This window comes from Lytechinus pictus, chromosome 10, assembly GCF_037042905.1.
Source record: "Lytechinus pictus isolate F3 Inbred chromosome 10, Lp3.0, whole genome shotgun sequence".
NCBI lineage: Eukaryota > Metazoa > Echinodermata > Echinoidea > Temnopleuroida > Toxopneustidae > Lytechinus > Lytechinus pictus.
In genome coordinates this window covers 21,985,601-22,002,561 of record NC_087254.1, presented here as the reverse complement: position 1 = coordinate 22,002,561, position 16,961 = coordinate 21,985,601, and the positions used below count along the sequence as shown (strand labels likewise).

The window sequence follows — 16,961 nt, the reverse complement described above, 5'->3', positions numbered from 1 at the left end:
AATGTAATTGTATGTTCCTATTAAGGAGTTAAAGGGATGAAGGAACTGTAGAGAGAGAGAGAGAAAGAGAGGTGGTTAAAGGAGAATGAAACCTTTGGAACAAGATAGCTTGTGTGAAAACAGAAAAATCAAAGAAAAAGATCAACGAAAATTTGAGAAAAATCGGACAAATAATAAGAAAGTTATGAGCATTTGAATATTGCGATCACTAATGCTATGGAGATCCCGAAATTGGCAATGCGACAAAGATGTGTGATGTCTCTTGTGAATAACTCTCCCCATTACTTTAGTATATATTTCACTTAAATTGCCTCTTTTACCACATCTATCAGTAGATCATGTGTTCTTTCTATAGGAGGGCATGTAATACAGATTTTTAAAGAATACGTCATGGATAAAGAGTTTGTATCACCACAAGAAAAAATGGAAAGAGACATTTTGAGGGTATTTTATAGTCCATCAAAGGGAAAGTTGTTCACATGTGACATCACACATCCTTGTCGCATTGCCAATGGGAGGATTTCCATAGCATTAGTGATTGCAATATTCAAATGCTCATAACTTTCTCATTATTTGTCAGATTTTTCTCAAACTTTCTTTGTTCTTATTCTTTGATTTTTTTTGTTTCGACACAAGCCTACTTATTCCAGAAGTTTCATTCCCCTTTAAGGGGTAGTGAGAGAAGGGAGGAATAGAGGTGGGGGGGGGGTACATGAGACAGATAAAGAGGGATAGGAGGTAGAAATGATGACAGAAACAAAGACTAAGGCTGCAGCCACACCAATGAAACTGACTCCAAACTGACCGATGTTTTGTCATTGGTTATAACTGATATAGCTTTTGACTCTCTGGAATCTGTATTGCAGGTATGACTATAGCGTAAGACACGAGAATGAAAGAGGACAAGAATGGGAGTTAAATTATCAAATTAGAACAAGAGAGAAGTGATAACGAAAAAAGGAGAGAATTTTAACCTATTTCACAGAAATGCATTGAAAAAAGAGGGGAGAAGGATATGAAGACCTGATTTGCAGTTTACTTGTTGCTATGGAATGCTTTTACTAGGCTACAAAGAACAACCTTTGATTTGATAGCAAATGGTTGCATACATTTAGTACACTGTTTTCAATCTCATAGAAATACTTAATTCTATCTCTTCTATTTGTATGGGTTGTCACTGAACTCATACGACGGTTGAGAGAAGAGACAGCACTCGACCCCCCCCCCCCCCTTAGAGGGGTTCCCACATGGCGTCACAAGCAGCCATGTCAGAGGACATAACAATGAGAAACCTGTGCATTAGACCATCAAAACAATGATTGTTTATGATTCAATGCACAAGTTTTTATTGTTTATCCTTCTACCTGGCTGCTTGTGTGAACCCTCTGTTGCAATGCATTTTTAAAAAAGATGAAGGAAATTGAGGACTGTAAATGGACATGTTTGCTTTCATATTTATTACATTTATTTATGTTTGGAGAAGTTTTCCAAAAGCCACGTTCTGCCCTCTCAAAATGTTTGGCTCAATATGCCCAACTGTAAACACACACACACACACAGGACTCCCCTTTTTAATTCTCTCTCTCCATTTATTTTCTTCCAAAAAGTTTTGAATCAATGAAATGTGTCAATAAATTGAGTAAAGCATCAAGTGAAATGTGCATTCAAATAACAGAATTAAAACAGACACATTCTTTGTAGTCTATTAGATTTATTATATCAATGATAGCATATATATGATCATATTTACTTCTTTGAAACCATATGTGCACAGTAAAAGCTTAAATGGAATACTCTATTCTATTTAGATATAATGGTCACAATCTCTTGCTAGGGCAGCAAAACCTCATATATGTACCTCAAATTTAGGGGAAAATACAATTTTTTTAAATGAATAAACAATCTGTCAAGCAATTTTTCCCGCAAAACTAAGATCTCTATAAAAAAACTGTGAAAATTGTAACTCCCACAGCTTGTTATATGAAAGGTTATCCCATTCGATAGTGTTATTATGGCAGACTGTGGGGTATCTAGCTGAATCAGAAACAATTCTTTGGAAGGTCCTGCCACTGAGCGCAAACAATAAGGTATCCTCTCCTAAATATTATTTTTTTTTTTAGATATGAAGTTTTGTGGTCCAAGCAGTAAGCCATCTTTCCCAAGCAGTCATATTTTTCTTTTTAAAAATATATATACCAATATTTCAAATATTTTCTCACCAAACTCATGAATAAGGCCATCATCCGAATACAAATTCTAAATACATTAAATAGTGTATATGTATATTCATTGGATTATATTCTGCAAGGTAGAACATTATTATTTACAAAAATCATAAAAGTTGAAGATGCTATTTGTAAATATAATTCACACATGTGCAGTACTGCGTAGTATTGGTATCTGATAATATATGAAAACATTTACAATATGAAAATATCATGTTAGAATTGGATACTGCAAAAAGCATACTACATACTTTTTAAGTTTTAGTTGCAGTTCCAAGAAATGTATTCAGTGTTTTTCAGCAGTCATTATTCTTACTCATTTTACAAGTAAACTCAATGCACCCCCCCCCCCCCCCGAAAAAAAAAGAAAGATAAAATATTTCAATCAAGGCAACAGAACATCATTTTAATGAATGAAGAAAATCAGCATAGACATACAAATAAGAGACTAAAGATAGAAGGAGAAAAGGGGATTACATTTCTGAAGAAATGGAAATGGAATGGGGTCCCAAGTGTTGGCACTTTATAATGAAAATACATCATGGTTTTCAGCAAGGTAAATAAACCATCAAGAGCTTAGAATTACTTTATCAAAGAATTCTCTCATACAGACAAAATCTTCTGAAGTCAAATGATGAGAACAAATAAAAGAATTGTAATATAAATGTAAGTAATAATAACAGTCATGACATAGAAGTGCATATCACAAGATAATCAGGATTATCAAATCACTAAGTACAAAATACAAAGGCTTTTACAATCACTACTCATCGTATTACAGAAAGGCCAACTATTTTTTTAAGGCAAAGGATGTTTCCAAAAAAAAAATTCACATTATTTACAATGCTGAATGATGGATTTACAATATTATGAAGTTTAAAATAAAATCATTACAAAAATTACTAGTACATAAATGAAAAATATTGCATAAAGGCACCAACCACTTTTACATTTCATAACAATATTTTCAATTAAATTGTGGATAAATCATGGCTAAAATAAATTCTACTTTGTCCATAATCATAATCCCATGAAACAGTTTTCCTTTGTATTATGATAGTAATTCTTCCACATTGAAGTATGAATTTCAATTCAAGAGTCATTTCTGACACTTAATTATTTATTTTTATGTAGATATGCATTGTCAAAGGAATTCCTGCATATATAAATGTGAAAGGCAGACAGAATACTACATACAAACGCTTTTTCCTGTGATTCCCTCTATCGCTTTCTATTCTCATATATCCACATTTTCGCGATGAAGGGTATTTTTAAGAATAAACTTTTATGCAAAGAAAAATTTCAAACGTGTGTCCGAGTCACGAAATATTCTGATATTTTGAATACATAAATAATACATCGTCATCCTTTAATATCCATGATCAATATACACCATTGATTTTAAAATGAGAAAATAAATATCTGATAAAATTTTTGAGGTACCCTAATAATTTTTCATTTGGTAATAGTGAAAGACAACATTATGAAGAAAATCAAAGACACAAAGGAATATATATAATCAATAACTAGCTCTATGTTAGAATGTACAGGCATTAGACCACTCAAGTTAACCACCATTTAACATCTAAGATTAAGATTAAAAACTGCCCAAGTCAGAAAATGTAACAACCCACTTCAAAACCATCATACTTTTGATAAAAATTGTTTCAGGTTTTTTTTTTTCTTCTTTTTATTGGGCAAATTTTAAAATTTACCTCATACCTTTTGTGAAATGAATATCTTTGTATAAATGTTTAAAAAGTAGTAAGTGTTGTTAGGTTCTAGACATATATCTAACATGATCATGTTAAGCAGGGCCCGCTGGGAGAACAGTTTTTCAGAACTGAAGTGGCTACCCTTGGTAAAATATGACGTTATTATTATTTATTATCATTATCAGTCGTTGTCATATAACACATAATCAAACCCATCATTCAATGCTGTACATAGATATGGCATACCTCAAGGTTATTCAAGTGGTCCTGTTTTATTCATGTTTCTCCGGGTAGTGTGATTAATGAATGTGTGATTTTACGTAAGGACCAATGTAGTCCCTATAATGTATAATAAGCTTATTAAATAAGTCAGATCCAACATACTGTACTACTTTTCTTAGGCTACTGTGATTTACGCGCTTCAATATTACAAATTTTCTTCTTTGGCACTTGAAATAGCTATACTTGTAGGTATAAAAGTGACATCAAAATTAAGAAACTAAACATACAATGAAGTTGGATAAACACAAATAACATACCAAATAAAATGACAAAACAGTGTATTAAATCATCATATAAAGGCATGAGGATCTAAAAATCAAGAATAAATGCAAGTGCTGTAAAGAAGGCTTTTAATGACAGTTATATTAAAAAATATGTTGCTAAATATCATATCACATCTTTTCTGCTTTATATACATAAATTTACATAAAAGTTACTGTTGGTGTTTTGAATCAAATTTAAGTCACTTTCAGTGATTAAGTAATAAAAAAAAACCCAGCAATGTCAGAAACGCCCATTAAATAATTTTCAAACAAGCACCTTTGATTTCAAACTAAAATAGCTAATTTCTATAAAAAAATAACACAAATAATAATTTTGAGAGATCCTCAAAAGGCACCTAAATGATTGCATGAAATTATACTCTTAATTAACATAAAAATCATTAATTTGTCCTGAATGTACAACAAAAATTATGCATGGAAACCTGGATTACTTTACAACCTTCATGGATTAAGATTGAAGTTCATTTACTACATGTGCTTCATCCGTACTGAAAGAATTCTATGTTTCCTGTGCCATTTGTTGTTTTGCATTCATCGCTACATGATCTCATCAAAAGACAAAATAAAAGCATTTACTACTAGAACATTTTCATTACAAATGTCAAAATGCCATACTAATTCATAAATAAAATATACTGATCATAATATAATTCATGATTTGGCAACAACATAACTCAGCAACAATACATCCACAATCTAACATTTTAATGTTACATAAATTACAAAACAAGATAATTATACAGTACTGATAAATGAATAGAATTGTAATACAAAACATGATCTCACACCTGCAATAGATCTAAATATACATTTAATTCATTGGGAGTTTTCCTTAATTTTATTATGAAATGTTGATCTTGCTATTAAGTTGCAGATTCTTTAGAATGTATAAATCTTTGTTAAGAACTGTTGAATGTTGAGTGTTACAATACATGGATGAGCAAAACATTGTGGAAAATCAGTTCAAACTATGTTTTTTTTTGGAGATTTGATTCTACAATGTTCTAGTTCTTTTTGCTGCTCTAACAGACTAATTTTGACGGTCCTAAATATATGCTTATCCTGAGATTTAATAATAATGATCACAAACAATGCACAGGGTTATGTTGATCAAATGTAATAAGAATCCTGCACACTCTCTTACTTTCTCATCCCTCTTACATTACCGCGCTTGAGGATATTATCAGAAGCTTGGGGCTGTGAGATGGGATTGCGGACAACACCTGTTGGTGACATACTATTCTTGAGGATACCTTCTTTTGGTACAGGCTGTCTTGTCGGGGAGACTGGGTATCCATTTGTGAGAGGTGGTTGACTTGACCTGGGGCTAGGAACAATAGGTAATGAATTTGGGCGGGAGTTGTAACCTCCCAAATCACCATTGACCTGTCCTGGGCTTGGGACGGTCACACCATTTTGTGGTTGGTAGTTATTGTTGTTTTCTAGAGGCTGGTCAACACTAACCTGTAGAGGGGGAAGTGACATGACCCTGACGGCACCAGGGGGCGGGGCATGACTAGGACTGGCCGGTATGGAGGATCCGGCAGAGTCTGTAGACGATGGGGTCCTGTAACGTCCATCTATCCCGTTAGTTTGACCTGTTGAAGGGTCATTGGCTCCTGGTCCTGATGGCCAGAGGTTGGTGATAGCATTGGTTTGGTAATCACTGGAAATGGGTTGAGGTTCTCTCACTGTACCAACTTCCTGGGACTTTATGTACTTTGAGATCAACTCACCTATCTCAACTCCCTGATGATAAAACAACCATATATGAAATATCAACTTAAAATAATACTCTCTAAAATAAGTAATTTTTCAAATATTTGCATTGACTTTGTACAAAATGTTGCGTCATTTCGGAACCGCATACCCGGGTGTTGCAAATTTTGTCTCAAAAGATGCGCAAGACTTGAAAGTAAAAGTCAGTGAGTGGTGTGGTCAAAAAATTTTATGTGACGACGAAGTAACAAAATTTGTCGAGTTAAATAAGGGTTAAGAGCTCTACAGTGTCCAGTAACACTCATCAAAACCATAAAACAAAGCTGTACAAGGCATGGTGTCCATCAAGACACCATAAGTGGTCCTGTCTTATTTACAATACTTACCTGATTGGTCTGGAACCTTGTGACTGTCTGTTTCATGAGGTCACCATGTTTGATATCAAAGAATGAAACCTTGCCGTCGTTGGATCGGAGCCTACGTGTTGAAACAATCTCTGCCAACGTTATGTGTTTCAAGATTTCCTGATCATTTCAAAAAGAAAGATGGAAAAAAGAATAGTGGATTCCATCGATTCATTGACTAAAGACAACATCAACTTTTTATCCCTTGTACCACTTCTAGTGTCAAAATATCTTTTATTCTATTTTTGATTATTTAAATATCAAAGCTGAAAAAATAAATTGCAACATAATTGGGAGACAGTCGGCAACATTTTACAAAGTGATAGTAACAAATCCATGAGAATGATAAGAGAACCCATGTACCCAGGTGGAGATTGATTTCAAATTGTGTAATCAATGGATAGTAATTAAATTGCGTTTGATTAATCTAATACAAATCCTTGTGAGGAAGGGCCTACAACCCTTTTACATAAAGAGTGATGATTGATCTTATCAATTCCAACTCCCCAAATCAGGTGATATCAGAATTCACCATCTAGGAGGTGTATATATTGTCTATTTTTTTTTAGCTAATCAGCCTACAGAGAAAACAGGTGTTTTTCAATTTGTTATTTTGTTTAATATATGGATATGATGCTTTCTTGTTTATACTGAACTATCTCTCTACATATACTATTGGTTGGACCAAATGTAATTTCTTTCATGAGAGAACTCACATGAGTATTATTCTGGAGTACAAATAAGCCATCTTTATTAATAGCAAGCAATCTAGCGTCACTGCTGTTAACTCCAGTCTGCATTCTAACATCAAAGAAGTTACATCCAAAGAGAGTCCACTTCTGAAGCATTTCAATGAACCTGACACGAGCCTGGACCGGGGTGACATCTCGCATCTGGTCCAGGCTAGAATGTAGCAAGTTTAGCCAGTGTTGGGATTGCTGCTTCTCCTTCACGTTGAATGGAAGCACATTGTTCAAGTCTTTCCTGTTGTATTATAAGGTTGCATTTTTAAAGTATTTAAAGTAAGTGTTGATCCACCTTACAAAACAAAATATATCACTTGTGATCAACAGCATAGATATCAATAAGAATTTTGACTTTAATACAAATATTACAAACAACTTAAATAAATAATTTTACATATGAATTAAAATTATGTAGTTTCCCATTTCTGCAAAAGTAAACATTGAAAGATAAATTGCTATGTTCTCATAACTAACCATAGGTATGACTCTGGAATAAACAAAAATTACAGTCCAAATTTTTATGGCATGTAATATTCATGACAAAGACAATGTACCAAAGAATTTGTTTAAATTGATTTACACTGATCATCTTATTCGAACTCATTTTAATGTAAATCAATTTTTTTTTTACTTCTCAGCACACTGTAAAAAACAAGATGTAACAATGGCTGAGTTGGTAGCAAACACTCCATTAAAGTGTTTCCTAATTCACCCACTGACTAATATTATTTTTATTCACTTCGGCTTCATACATGGATTACCCATCTTTTGAACAAACCATGACTTACTGAGTAGGAAGTTGAACTTGATCGTTTGATTTCATCTGGTAAGCAGCTAGATGTATGATGGTATTCAGCTGTTCTTCAGTCAGTTCACCATTCTTTAAAATCACCATATTACCACTGATATAGTCTTGACGGACCTAGATGGGGTGTAACATAAGGAGAAATCTACAGTTGATTTTCCCTTCATTTGCCATAATGGTACATTTATGTTTAATTGTACAATTGACTGTATATTTCAAGGCCACCCACCACACACCTTACGATTGGTCTGCAACCCAATTTTGGAATAAGCATTGTAAAAATTGATGTAAATATTGAGACATGGAATATCTTACTCTTTTAAGTTTTAAATCATCGTACAAATACTTATGTTAAGATCTTTGACTATGCTACTATCCTAACTAGAATAAAAGCGAATTGAAAATCAAGTTGTAATGACGTCACAGCAGTTGTGTGATTGGCTACGATTTGAAACCAATTTCGTCCTTACTTCAAAACAATGGCTTGCAATCTTGCAAACTTGTTTTATTAGTATTCTTACGATTAATTTGAATCTCAAATAAAAAAATACTTTTTATTCACATTTTCAGAAAATGAGCAAAATGCGATTTGTTCCAAAACCGAATCATAGACCAGCCGTAAGGTGTGCAATGACCTGTATGTCACAAGGTCCATGATTTATAACTTGGGTATAAAGTACTACAATAATATACAAAGGTATTGATAACACAACTAGAGAAATCTGTATTTCCAACAAGCCTGCTTTCTTTCAGAGAAGTAAGAAATATTTAATAATGTACTAACAGGCATCTCAACAACGCTTTTTTGCATAGTGATCTAGATGTTTGTAACGACAAAAACAAGATCATGTGTTCTTCACTACATGTGATTTATATAGTAATCCCGAAAAAGATCATAAGAAGAAGACGCACAGTAATGTTGCCGACCTCCATTATTTTGTCTGTCTTTTGCTTGTAAACAATTTACCTGATTGTACATGTATATTATCTGATTGACATTCTCTACGTCAATGCGCACAGGTCGTTGCCATAGCACCCTACGGAAGAGGAGTACATAGCCGATACCGGACTGATCCAGGTGAGTGGTGATATCCATGATGTAATCACTCTCTTGGAGTAATGTTTCATTATGCTCTGAAAGTATAAAGAGGACTGGTAAAGTCTGGTTCCAAAGTTTGGGGAGGGGCTGGCTCAACACTGTACAAGACAAATTCACAAAATAAGCAACCTTTCTATGTTTGACCCCCGTTTTCTTCATTCTTACTTGTTGTTGTATAAGCCTTTTGCAACATGTACTTTTACAATGCAATTATTTGTATTCATCATTGTAAATATATTAATTTTTATATGCATATTCATTATTATTAATATATTCATTTTTATATGCAAATTCATTATTGTATATGTTCTTGTTGGGACTCTACTCCTGATAGGGGGTCAATAGAGTGTAATAAAATATCATCTTATCTTATTTTACTTCACATTATTAAGTGCCAAAGTCACAATCATTTGACAGCAGCACAACTTTCATAAGAACTAGAAATCAGAGACAAGTTATTTCTAGATGGTCCCATATATATATGGGGACTGGACGTACACATTATATTGATTTGTCCTACAGCACCTTACATAATACAAAGTGTTTTGACTTAATAATTCTTAATACAGAGCAGAAGCATGCAAAAGCATAAAGTTGATAGGCTTACTATTTCCAATGATGGCAAAGAGCCCAAATTCTTTAATATCCTTCTCATTGGTCAACCCAAGGCTACCACAGACTCCAGCTAGAATATCTGCTGCCACCGTACTGGTCGTTATTCTAAGCATTAGACCGATTCCTCCTGGCACTAGAAATTGTCGTCTCCGAGTTGTTCTGCCAGCCTGCAAAGATCATTCAATTCAAAACTAAAATTACGATCCGAGTTTAGTGATTATCGGGATGGCACAAAATAGATTTCTGATTTGGGGATACTTATTTTGGATGAAAAATGCACAAGGCCACCACCAGCAGTACAACTATCATCCCCACAATTTTCATGGTAAAATTCACCATCCTTGATATTACTATCATTTTACCATCACCACTACAAAAGTCTCATCACCATTATATTCATCATTCTCATCACCTTCTCCATTACAGTCACCATCATCATCATTGTCACCATCACCATCATCACCATCATCACCATCACCATCATCATCACCATCATCATCATCATCATCATCATCATCATCACCATCATCATCATCATCATCATCATCATCATCATCATCACCATCATCATCATCATCATTGTCACCATCATCATCATCATCATTGTCACCATCATCATCATCACCATCACCATCATCATCACCATCATCATCATCATCATCATCATCATCACCATCATCATCATCATCATCATCATCATCATCATCACCATCATCATCATCATCATTGTCACCATCATCATCATCATCATCATCACCATCACCATCATCATCACCATCATCATCATCATCATCATCATCATCACCATCACCATCATCATCACCATCATCATTGTCACCATCATCATCACCATCATCATTGTCACCATCACCATCATCATCATCATCATCATCATCATCATCACCATCATCATCATCATTGTCACCATCATCATCATCATCATCATCATCATCATCATCATCATCATTGTCACCATCATCATTGTCACCATCACCATCACCATCATCATTGTCACCATCATCATCATCATCATCATTGTCACCATCATTGTCACCATCATCATCATCACCATCATTGTCACCATCATTGTCACCATCATCATCATCACCATCACCATCACCATCATCATCATCATCATCACCACCACCTTCATCTCCACCACTACCCTCAACACCATCACCAACAGCATAAACATGATCACTAATTCCATAATCCCCATTATAAGCATCAATTCCATCACCATTACCAACTTACACCACCCCCACTTACACAAACAACTCAATGCCATCTCACCATGCATCACCAATGCCACCATTACAATCATCACCATCATAATCAACATCACAATTCTTATGAGAACCGCATCACCATGATCAATATAAATAGTATATTCATATCTACTTTAGATGACTACACCATTATCAATGATCCTCTGAAGACCTCTGTAATCAATCTCTTATTTTCATGTACTTCATCGATATGACAATAAATTTGGCTACCTTCATAATTGTCTTTATTATCTCATCTCAAAGATCATCAGCACATTTGATAGAACTGTGATGATTAATATCACTGTCATTTATGGTCTTCATCTCTTTCATTATCATTGCTTGATTCTACTTCTGCATTCACATCATTTTCATCCTCATCATCATCATCACCTTATAAACATTACCATAACCATTTTGATGATATCATCATCACACTGCCACCATGCATTAACATCATCACAGTCTTAATCATCATCATCATCATCATCATCATCAACATCATCCTCATCATATCATCATCATCATCATCATCATCATCATCATCATCATTATCACCATCATCATTGTCATCATCATCAACATCATCATCATCATCATTATCAACATCAACAAAATCATCATCAAATAAACCATCATGATCATTCTCTTCAGTTTGATCACATAAATCAGCATAGACATCATAATCACCATCATTTACATCATTATCACTACTATCATCACTATCATTGCTTCCACCACCAATAACATCACCATTACAGTCATCATCATCATCATAATCATCACTTCCATAAACATATCATCATCATCATCATCATAATCATCACTTCCATAAACATATCATCATCATCATCATCATAATCATCACTTCCATAAACATCATATCATCATCATCATCATCACTTCCATAAACATCATATCATCATCATCATAATCATCACTTCCATAAACATCATATCATCATAATCATCACTTCCATAAACATCATATCATCATCATCATCATAATCAACACTTCCATAAACATCACATCATCATCATCATCATAATCATCACTTCCATAAACATCATATCACCATCATCATCATCATCATCATAATCATCATTTCCATAAACATCATATCATCATCATCATGATCATCATCATCATCATGATCATCATCGTCATCATAATCATGATCATCATCATCATAATCATGATCATCATCATCATAATCATGATCATCATCATCATCATGATCATGATCATGATCATCATCACCATCATCATCGTCGTCGTCATCTTCACCATCACAAACAAAAACCAAACTCACCAAAAGATGAGTGACTTCCGTCTCACTGGGTAACACCCTCCTCCCATCACATCTCTGTGCTTTCCTTGCACTCTGAAGGCATATAGCAGCGATCCCACTTAATGGGTTCTGACTCTCGTGAGAGGCAGCATCGGACAGGTACTGGAAGAAGTATGGCTTAAAGACACTAGAACACGGTAGGAAGGCGGTCAGGAGGAGAAGCAAGCGCCATCCCTGCTGCACACTTTGCCTGATACAGAAAGATAAAAGAATTAAACAATTATCTTGTCACTATAACCTCCAGTCTTAATCAGAGAGAGAGAGAGAGAGAGATGCCAGCAGAAGCAATCAGATTGTATTCATTTGGGTGGGGCCTGAAAATGAAATGCAAGGTCCACAACAGTGCTCATGCTGTTGCTTAAAAGTTGGCACCTTCTATTAATTAATGTAGACATACATTAATTACTGTTGAAACCAGTTGTCTATTGATTTGCAAGAATGTAGGCAAGTGTAATTGTAATGATATCAAAGGAAATTAATCCTTATGAAACATGTGTTTATTTTTTTGACAAAGACATATGGGTTGGGTCATGCATTTTAAAGTTGAGAACTATATATCCCACTTTCCATCTGGCCTTGTCAGCAGGTTTTACAATGACCTTTAACTCATGGATGTACAGAGCTTTAGTAGTTGAAATTAATATATCCTCAAATTGGCAAGAGATCTATGTTTCTACTTCCTACATTGTTTGAAAAAAAAATATATATGCACACTGTACAGTATGATAAAGAGCAAAATGAATTCTGATTGTAAAATCTGAGCAACAGGTGCCAATTTCAACACAAAAATAGTGATTTAAGGTGATCTTAGGATTTTAATGATTAGGTACAATTAAACTACTTTTTAGCTACAAATTTATCAGTTCATTTGACACACAAATTATCCATGACTGTCAGGAAATAATAACTAAAACTATTTTATACCATTAAAACATGAGGAAAGAGCAAAATGAACATAAGAAACAAACAATGTAAACAAATGTTTGACACTTTAGGCTTCCAATAATCTTAGCACAGAGTTATATGGTCTAAATTAAACCAGGCTTCAGTATACAGGTGTATAACTTTAAAGCACTCTAATCTCGACATACCTCTTAGCACTCCTATTATCTGTGACCTGTTTCACAACCTGGCACAAGATCTCATCTCTCAGGTCAGTACTGTTCAGACAATTCTTCAGGATGAAGACTACACATTCATAGATTGCTCTCTCTTGGTTGGTATCCCCTTTACTTCGCAAAGGATAATCCCCCATCACTTGCATCAGAGCTGGTATTGAAGATATATCATTAAATAAGTTGAAAATATCTCTTGATTAGTCACTCGAGATGATTCTTAGGTGTTGCAAGAAAATATTTTGCAATCAATTACAAATTTTCAGATGCAAATTAACGATTGATTAAATTTAACTACAGCAAGTCAATTTTCATTTGCTGTCGCAACATGAAGACAATTAATCACTTGCAAATTTGCAATGAAATGCATGACTTTCAATTGATTTTGGGACCTAAAATCAATTTTGGATCAACTACAAGTATCTTGCAACAACCCACTAGTTAACAATTTTGAAAAAAAAAAAAAAAAAAACTTAAACAATAATTGTTGCATATTCAATCTTCATAAAAAAAATAAAGAAAACATAGGTAATTTTCAAATACCAAACCTGCCTAAAACAAAATCCCAAAGTTCAATTTTAAAATTCTGATATATTACAAGATTTACTTACCAAGAAAACATTCCAAAGCAATCTTGTTAAGTTCTTGAGATTGAAGATCTATAAGGGAAGCCTGGATTGGTGAATTGGTGTAAGATACAGCGGCAATGTACTGCTGCACAGCAATGGCATCCTCACTCTTCTTCTTGTCTAATAAATAAAATTGATTTGAAACAATCATTCTGATTGGCTACTGGTAAGCTCTTCCAAGAATACTTTCATAGAACAGTGATTTTGATTGGATGATGGACTTGCCACTCTCTTTCTTCTTTTTATCTAATTAATAAAGTTCATGTGAAACAATCATTCTGATTAGCTTCTGGTAAGCATCACTGAGTTTGATTGGACAATGGATTTGGTATTCTTTTTAAAAAATCTCATTAGAAGTAGAATTCAAATGAAAAAAAAATCTAATTGGCTCCTGGTTAGCTCTTTCAAGAATATTTGCATAGGACAGTGATTTTGATGGATGATGGACAAGATATCTTGACTATTCCTCAACATTAATGGCATAGAAAAAATATAGATTTGCAAACAATTGATATGAACAATGATTCTGATTGGCTAATGAAATGTATTTATATAAGACAATCATGTTGATAGGCCAAAGGGTTTCTTACCTTTCTTGAGGATAGATCTCTTGAGTGAACCCATGAACTTGAGAGATCCTCTGATAGATCCATCACTCTTGCGCTGCATGATGAATCTATAGAACAAGGAAAGAGAGAGAGAGAGAACAAAAATTAAGAGATAGTGTATGTGTGCATGAGAAAAGATAGGAGATATACGTTTATATGGGGAGAGAGAAAGAGAAAAGGAGAGAGAGAAAATGAGAAAGGGAAAGGACAAGAAAGAAAGGAGATAGGAAAGAGGAAAATGAATCATATGAATTATCTTATCTGAGAATACTTCTGTTCACATACAATATGCAACATACATATACATACATTATAAAACATGAATTCTTTCCATTGTTAACAGTTATGCTACATTATTCTTAAAATCTAAATAATAATTTAACTTCTATGCAACAGATTCATGAATATGTAGTATTGGGATACTGATGTTTTCCATAAAATAATATTATTTTTCCTATTTATTTTATTTCTTTTTTGTTTATTTATTTACTTTTTTATTTACTTATCTATATCCCTTTTTTTTTTTGGGGGGGGTGGTATATTTTTAGTTGGGGTAGATGAGTGCTTACTTGTCAGAGCTTTCCCTGAAGTACCTCTTGGCAAACTCAATCATTGAATAACGTTTATGATCATCATTAGGGGCATTCATTGGCTCCATGCGGGGCTGATGCCCTTGCTGTTAAAGTGAACATAAAATGAAATAATGTCAATCACAAATCAACCATACTGAGATGGGAGGATAAAATGACAATCATCATGTTATGAATATACATGTACGCCTGCTTGGTCTCGTTTTCATAACAGTTTTTCAAATAACAAATTCAGAATAACAGTTCAAATGGAGTGAAAAGGTGGTTTGTGATTTGCTGATAATAATTTGATTGAAAGTGTTGAACCGAACCAAGATCTAGATTTGACCAGTTTTTATATCAATAAATAACAGTCATGTAATGGAAATTGTAAGATGCCCTAAATACGCAAAGTACTCAAGCTGTACGATAACGGTTCAAACAGAGTCATGCTTCTTTGAATTTGAGAATTTTTTGACAGCTTTTCTTTTCAAACTGACATCAGTTTTTATTAGGGCTTCAATTTTTTTTATTATTATTATTAGTCTAAAATAAATGAACAAAAAATAAATACAAATTGCTAACAATTTAGAAAAAGAAATTATATCATTTATCTATACTGGTGCCAGCTTCTTGATTTAAGAGATGATTTTCCCTTTATATATATATTTTCATTCAAAATATATATATATACTGAAACAATACAAAGCCTAAGGTTGTTAGCAAAGTAAAATTCTGTTATGAAAAATTAAGGTATATGTCTTAATTCACAGATTATTTAAGAGAATGGTACTTAATGTAATACAAATTTCTTTCTTTTCTTTTTTTTCTTTACAATATTCAAAGGAATAATACGTAATATATTTAAAGGTATCATAAAAGTGAAATGCATGTATGATAACCTTGGATAACCATAGAGGATGAAAGAAATGACAATTTCAGTTCATGTTCATGCAATGTATTTATGCAATATGGCATGGGCATAGTCTATCCATGTATTAAGAGAATTATGAACCAGATTTAATGAGAAACAATGAACAGGACTTAAAATGTGGTATATCAAAAGGAAATCACACCAGAAAGAAATGAAAATGGATATTGGAAAATAAGAGCCAAAGGAAATTGCTAGCTTTTATTTGCAATAGGGGTTTACAATATTTGTTTCTCAATTTAGACATCAATTATTATTGCCTGTTTATCATTATTTTTTTAATTCATTCATTATTTACTTATCCAAGGAAATTAGAGGGCAATATCTCATGTTTTGAGAGCAAATGCTTATCTTTTTTTTACCTCTTCAAGCATCCGGGTTTCAATGTTGACACGATTCTTTGCCTGGGAGGAAGAAAATTGCATCATTCTGGCTTACTCCACAAGTTCAATTATTCATATATTTTACTTTTCCATTTTCAACAAGAAATAAAAGCATCCATCCATCCAACATTTAATTTCAAAAGTACAAACAGTCATAAAATCCCAACAATGGAGCTTTTAAGATGATTACTTAATTTTGCACATTGTCATCAG

At 33.5% G+C, this 16,961-nt stretch overlaps 1 protein-coding gene across 5 annotated transcripts in view; it reads right to left on the bottom strand.

Moving 5' to 3' along the window:
- Positions 1 to 1,697: 1,697 nt before the first annotated feature.
- Positions 1,698 to 16,961, bottom strand: part of LOC129269284 (unconventional myosin-XV-like) — a 68,765-nt gene continuing 53,501 nt past the window's right edge. For 4 of the 5 annotated variants that reach the window (XM_064105552.1, XM_064105555.1, XM_064105554.1 and 1 more), the window contains 12 exons: positions 16,728 to 16,769; positions 15,435 to 15,541; positions 14,848 to 14,933; positions 14,240 to 14,377; positions 13,605 to 13,782; positions 12,475 to 12,703; positions 9,887 to 10,061; positions 9,148 to 9,314; positions 8,164 to 8,297; positions 7,346 to 7,613; positions 6,612 to 6,749; positions 1,698 to 6,255 (listed from right to left, as the gene is read on the bottom strand). In XM_064105552.1, the coding sequence (XP_063961622.1) occupies positions 5,647 to 6,255; positions 6,612 to 6,749; positions 7,346 to 7,613; positions 8,164 to 8,297; positions 9,148 to 9,314; positions 9,887 to 10,061; positions 12,475 to 12,703; positions 13,605 to 13,782; positions 14,240 to 14,377; positions 14,848 to 14,933; positions 15,435 to 15,541; positions 16,728 to 16,769 (2,271 nt within the window). In that variant the 3' untranslated portion in view covers positions 1,698 to 5,646. The remainder of the gene's footprint in view (positions 6,256 to 6,611; positions 6,750 to 7,345; positions 7,614 to 8,163; positions 8,298 to 9,147; positions 9,315 to 9,886; positions 10,062 to 12,474; positions 12,704 to 13,604; positions 13,783 to 14,239; positions 14,378 to 14,847; positions 14,934 to 15,434; positions 15,542 to 16,727; positions 16,770 to 16,961) is intronic. The other variant, XM_064105553.1, reaches the window with a different exon arrangement.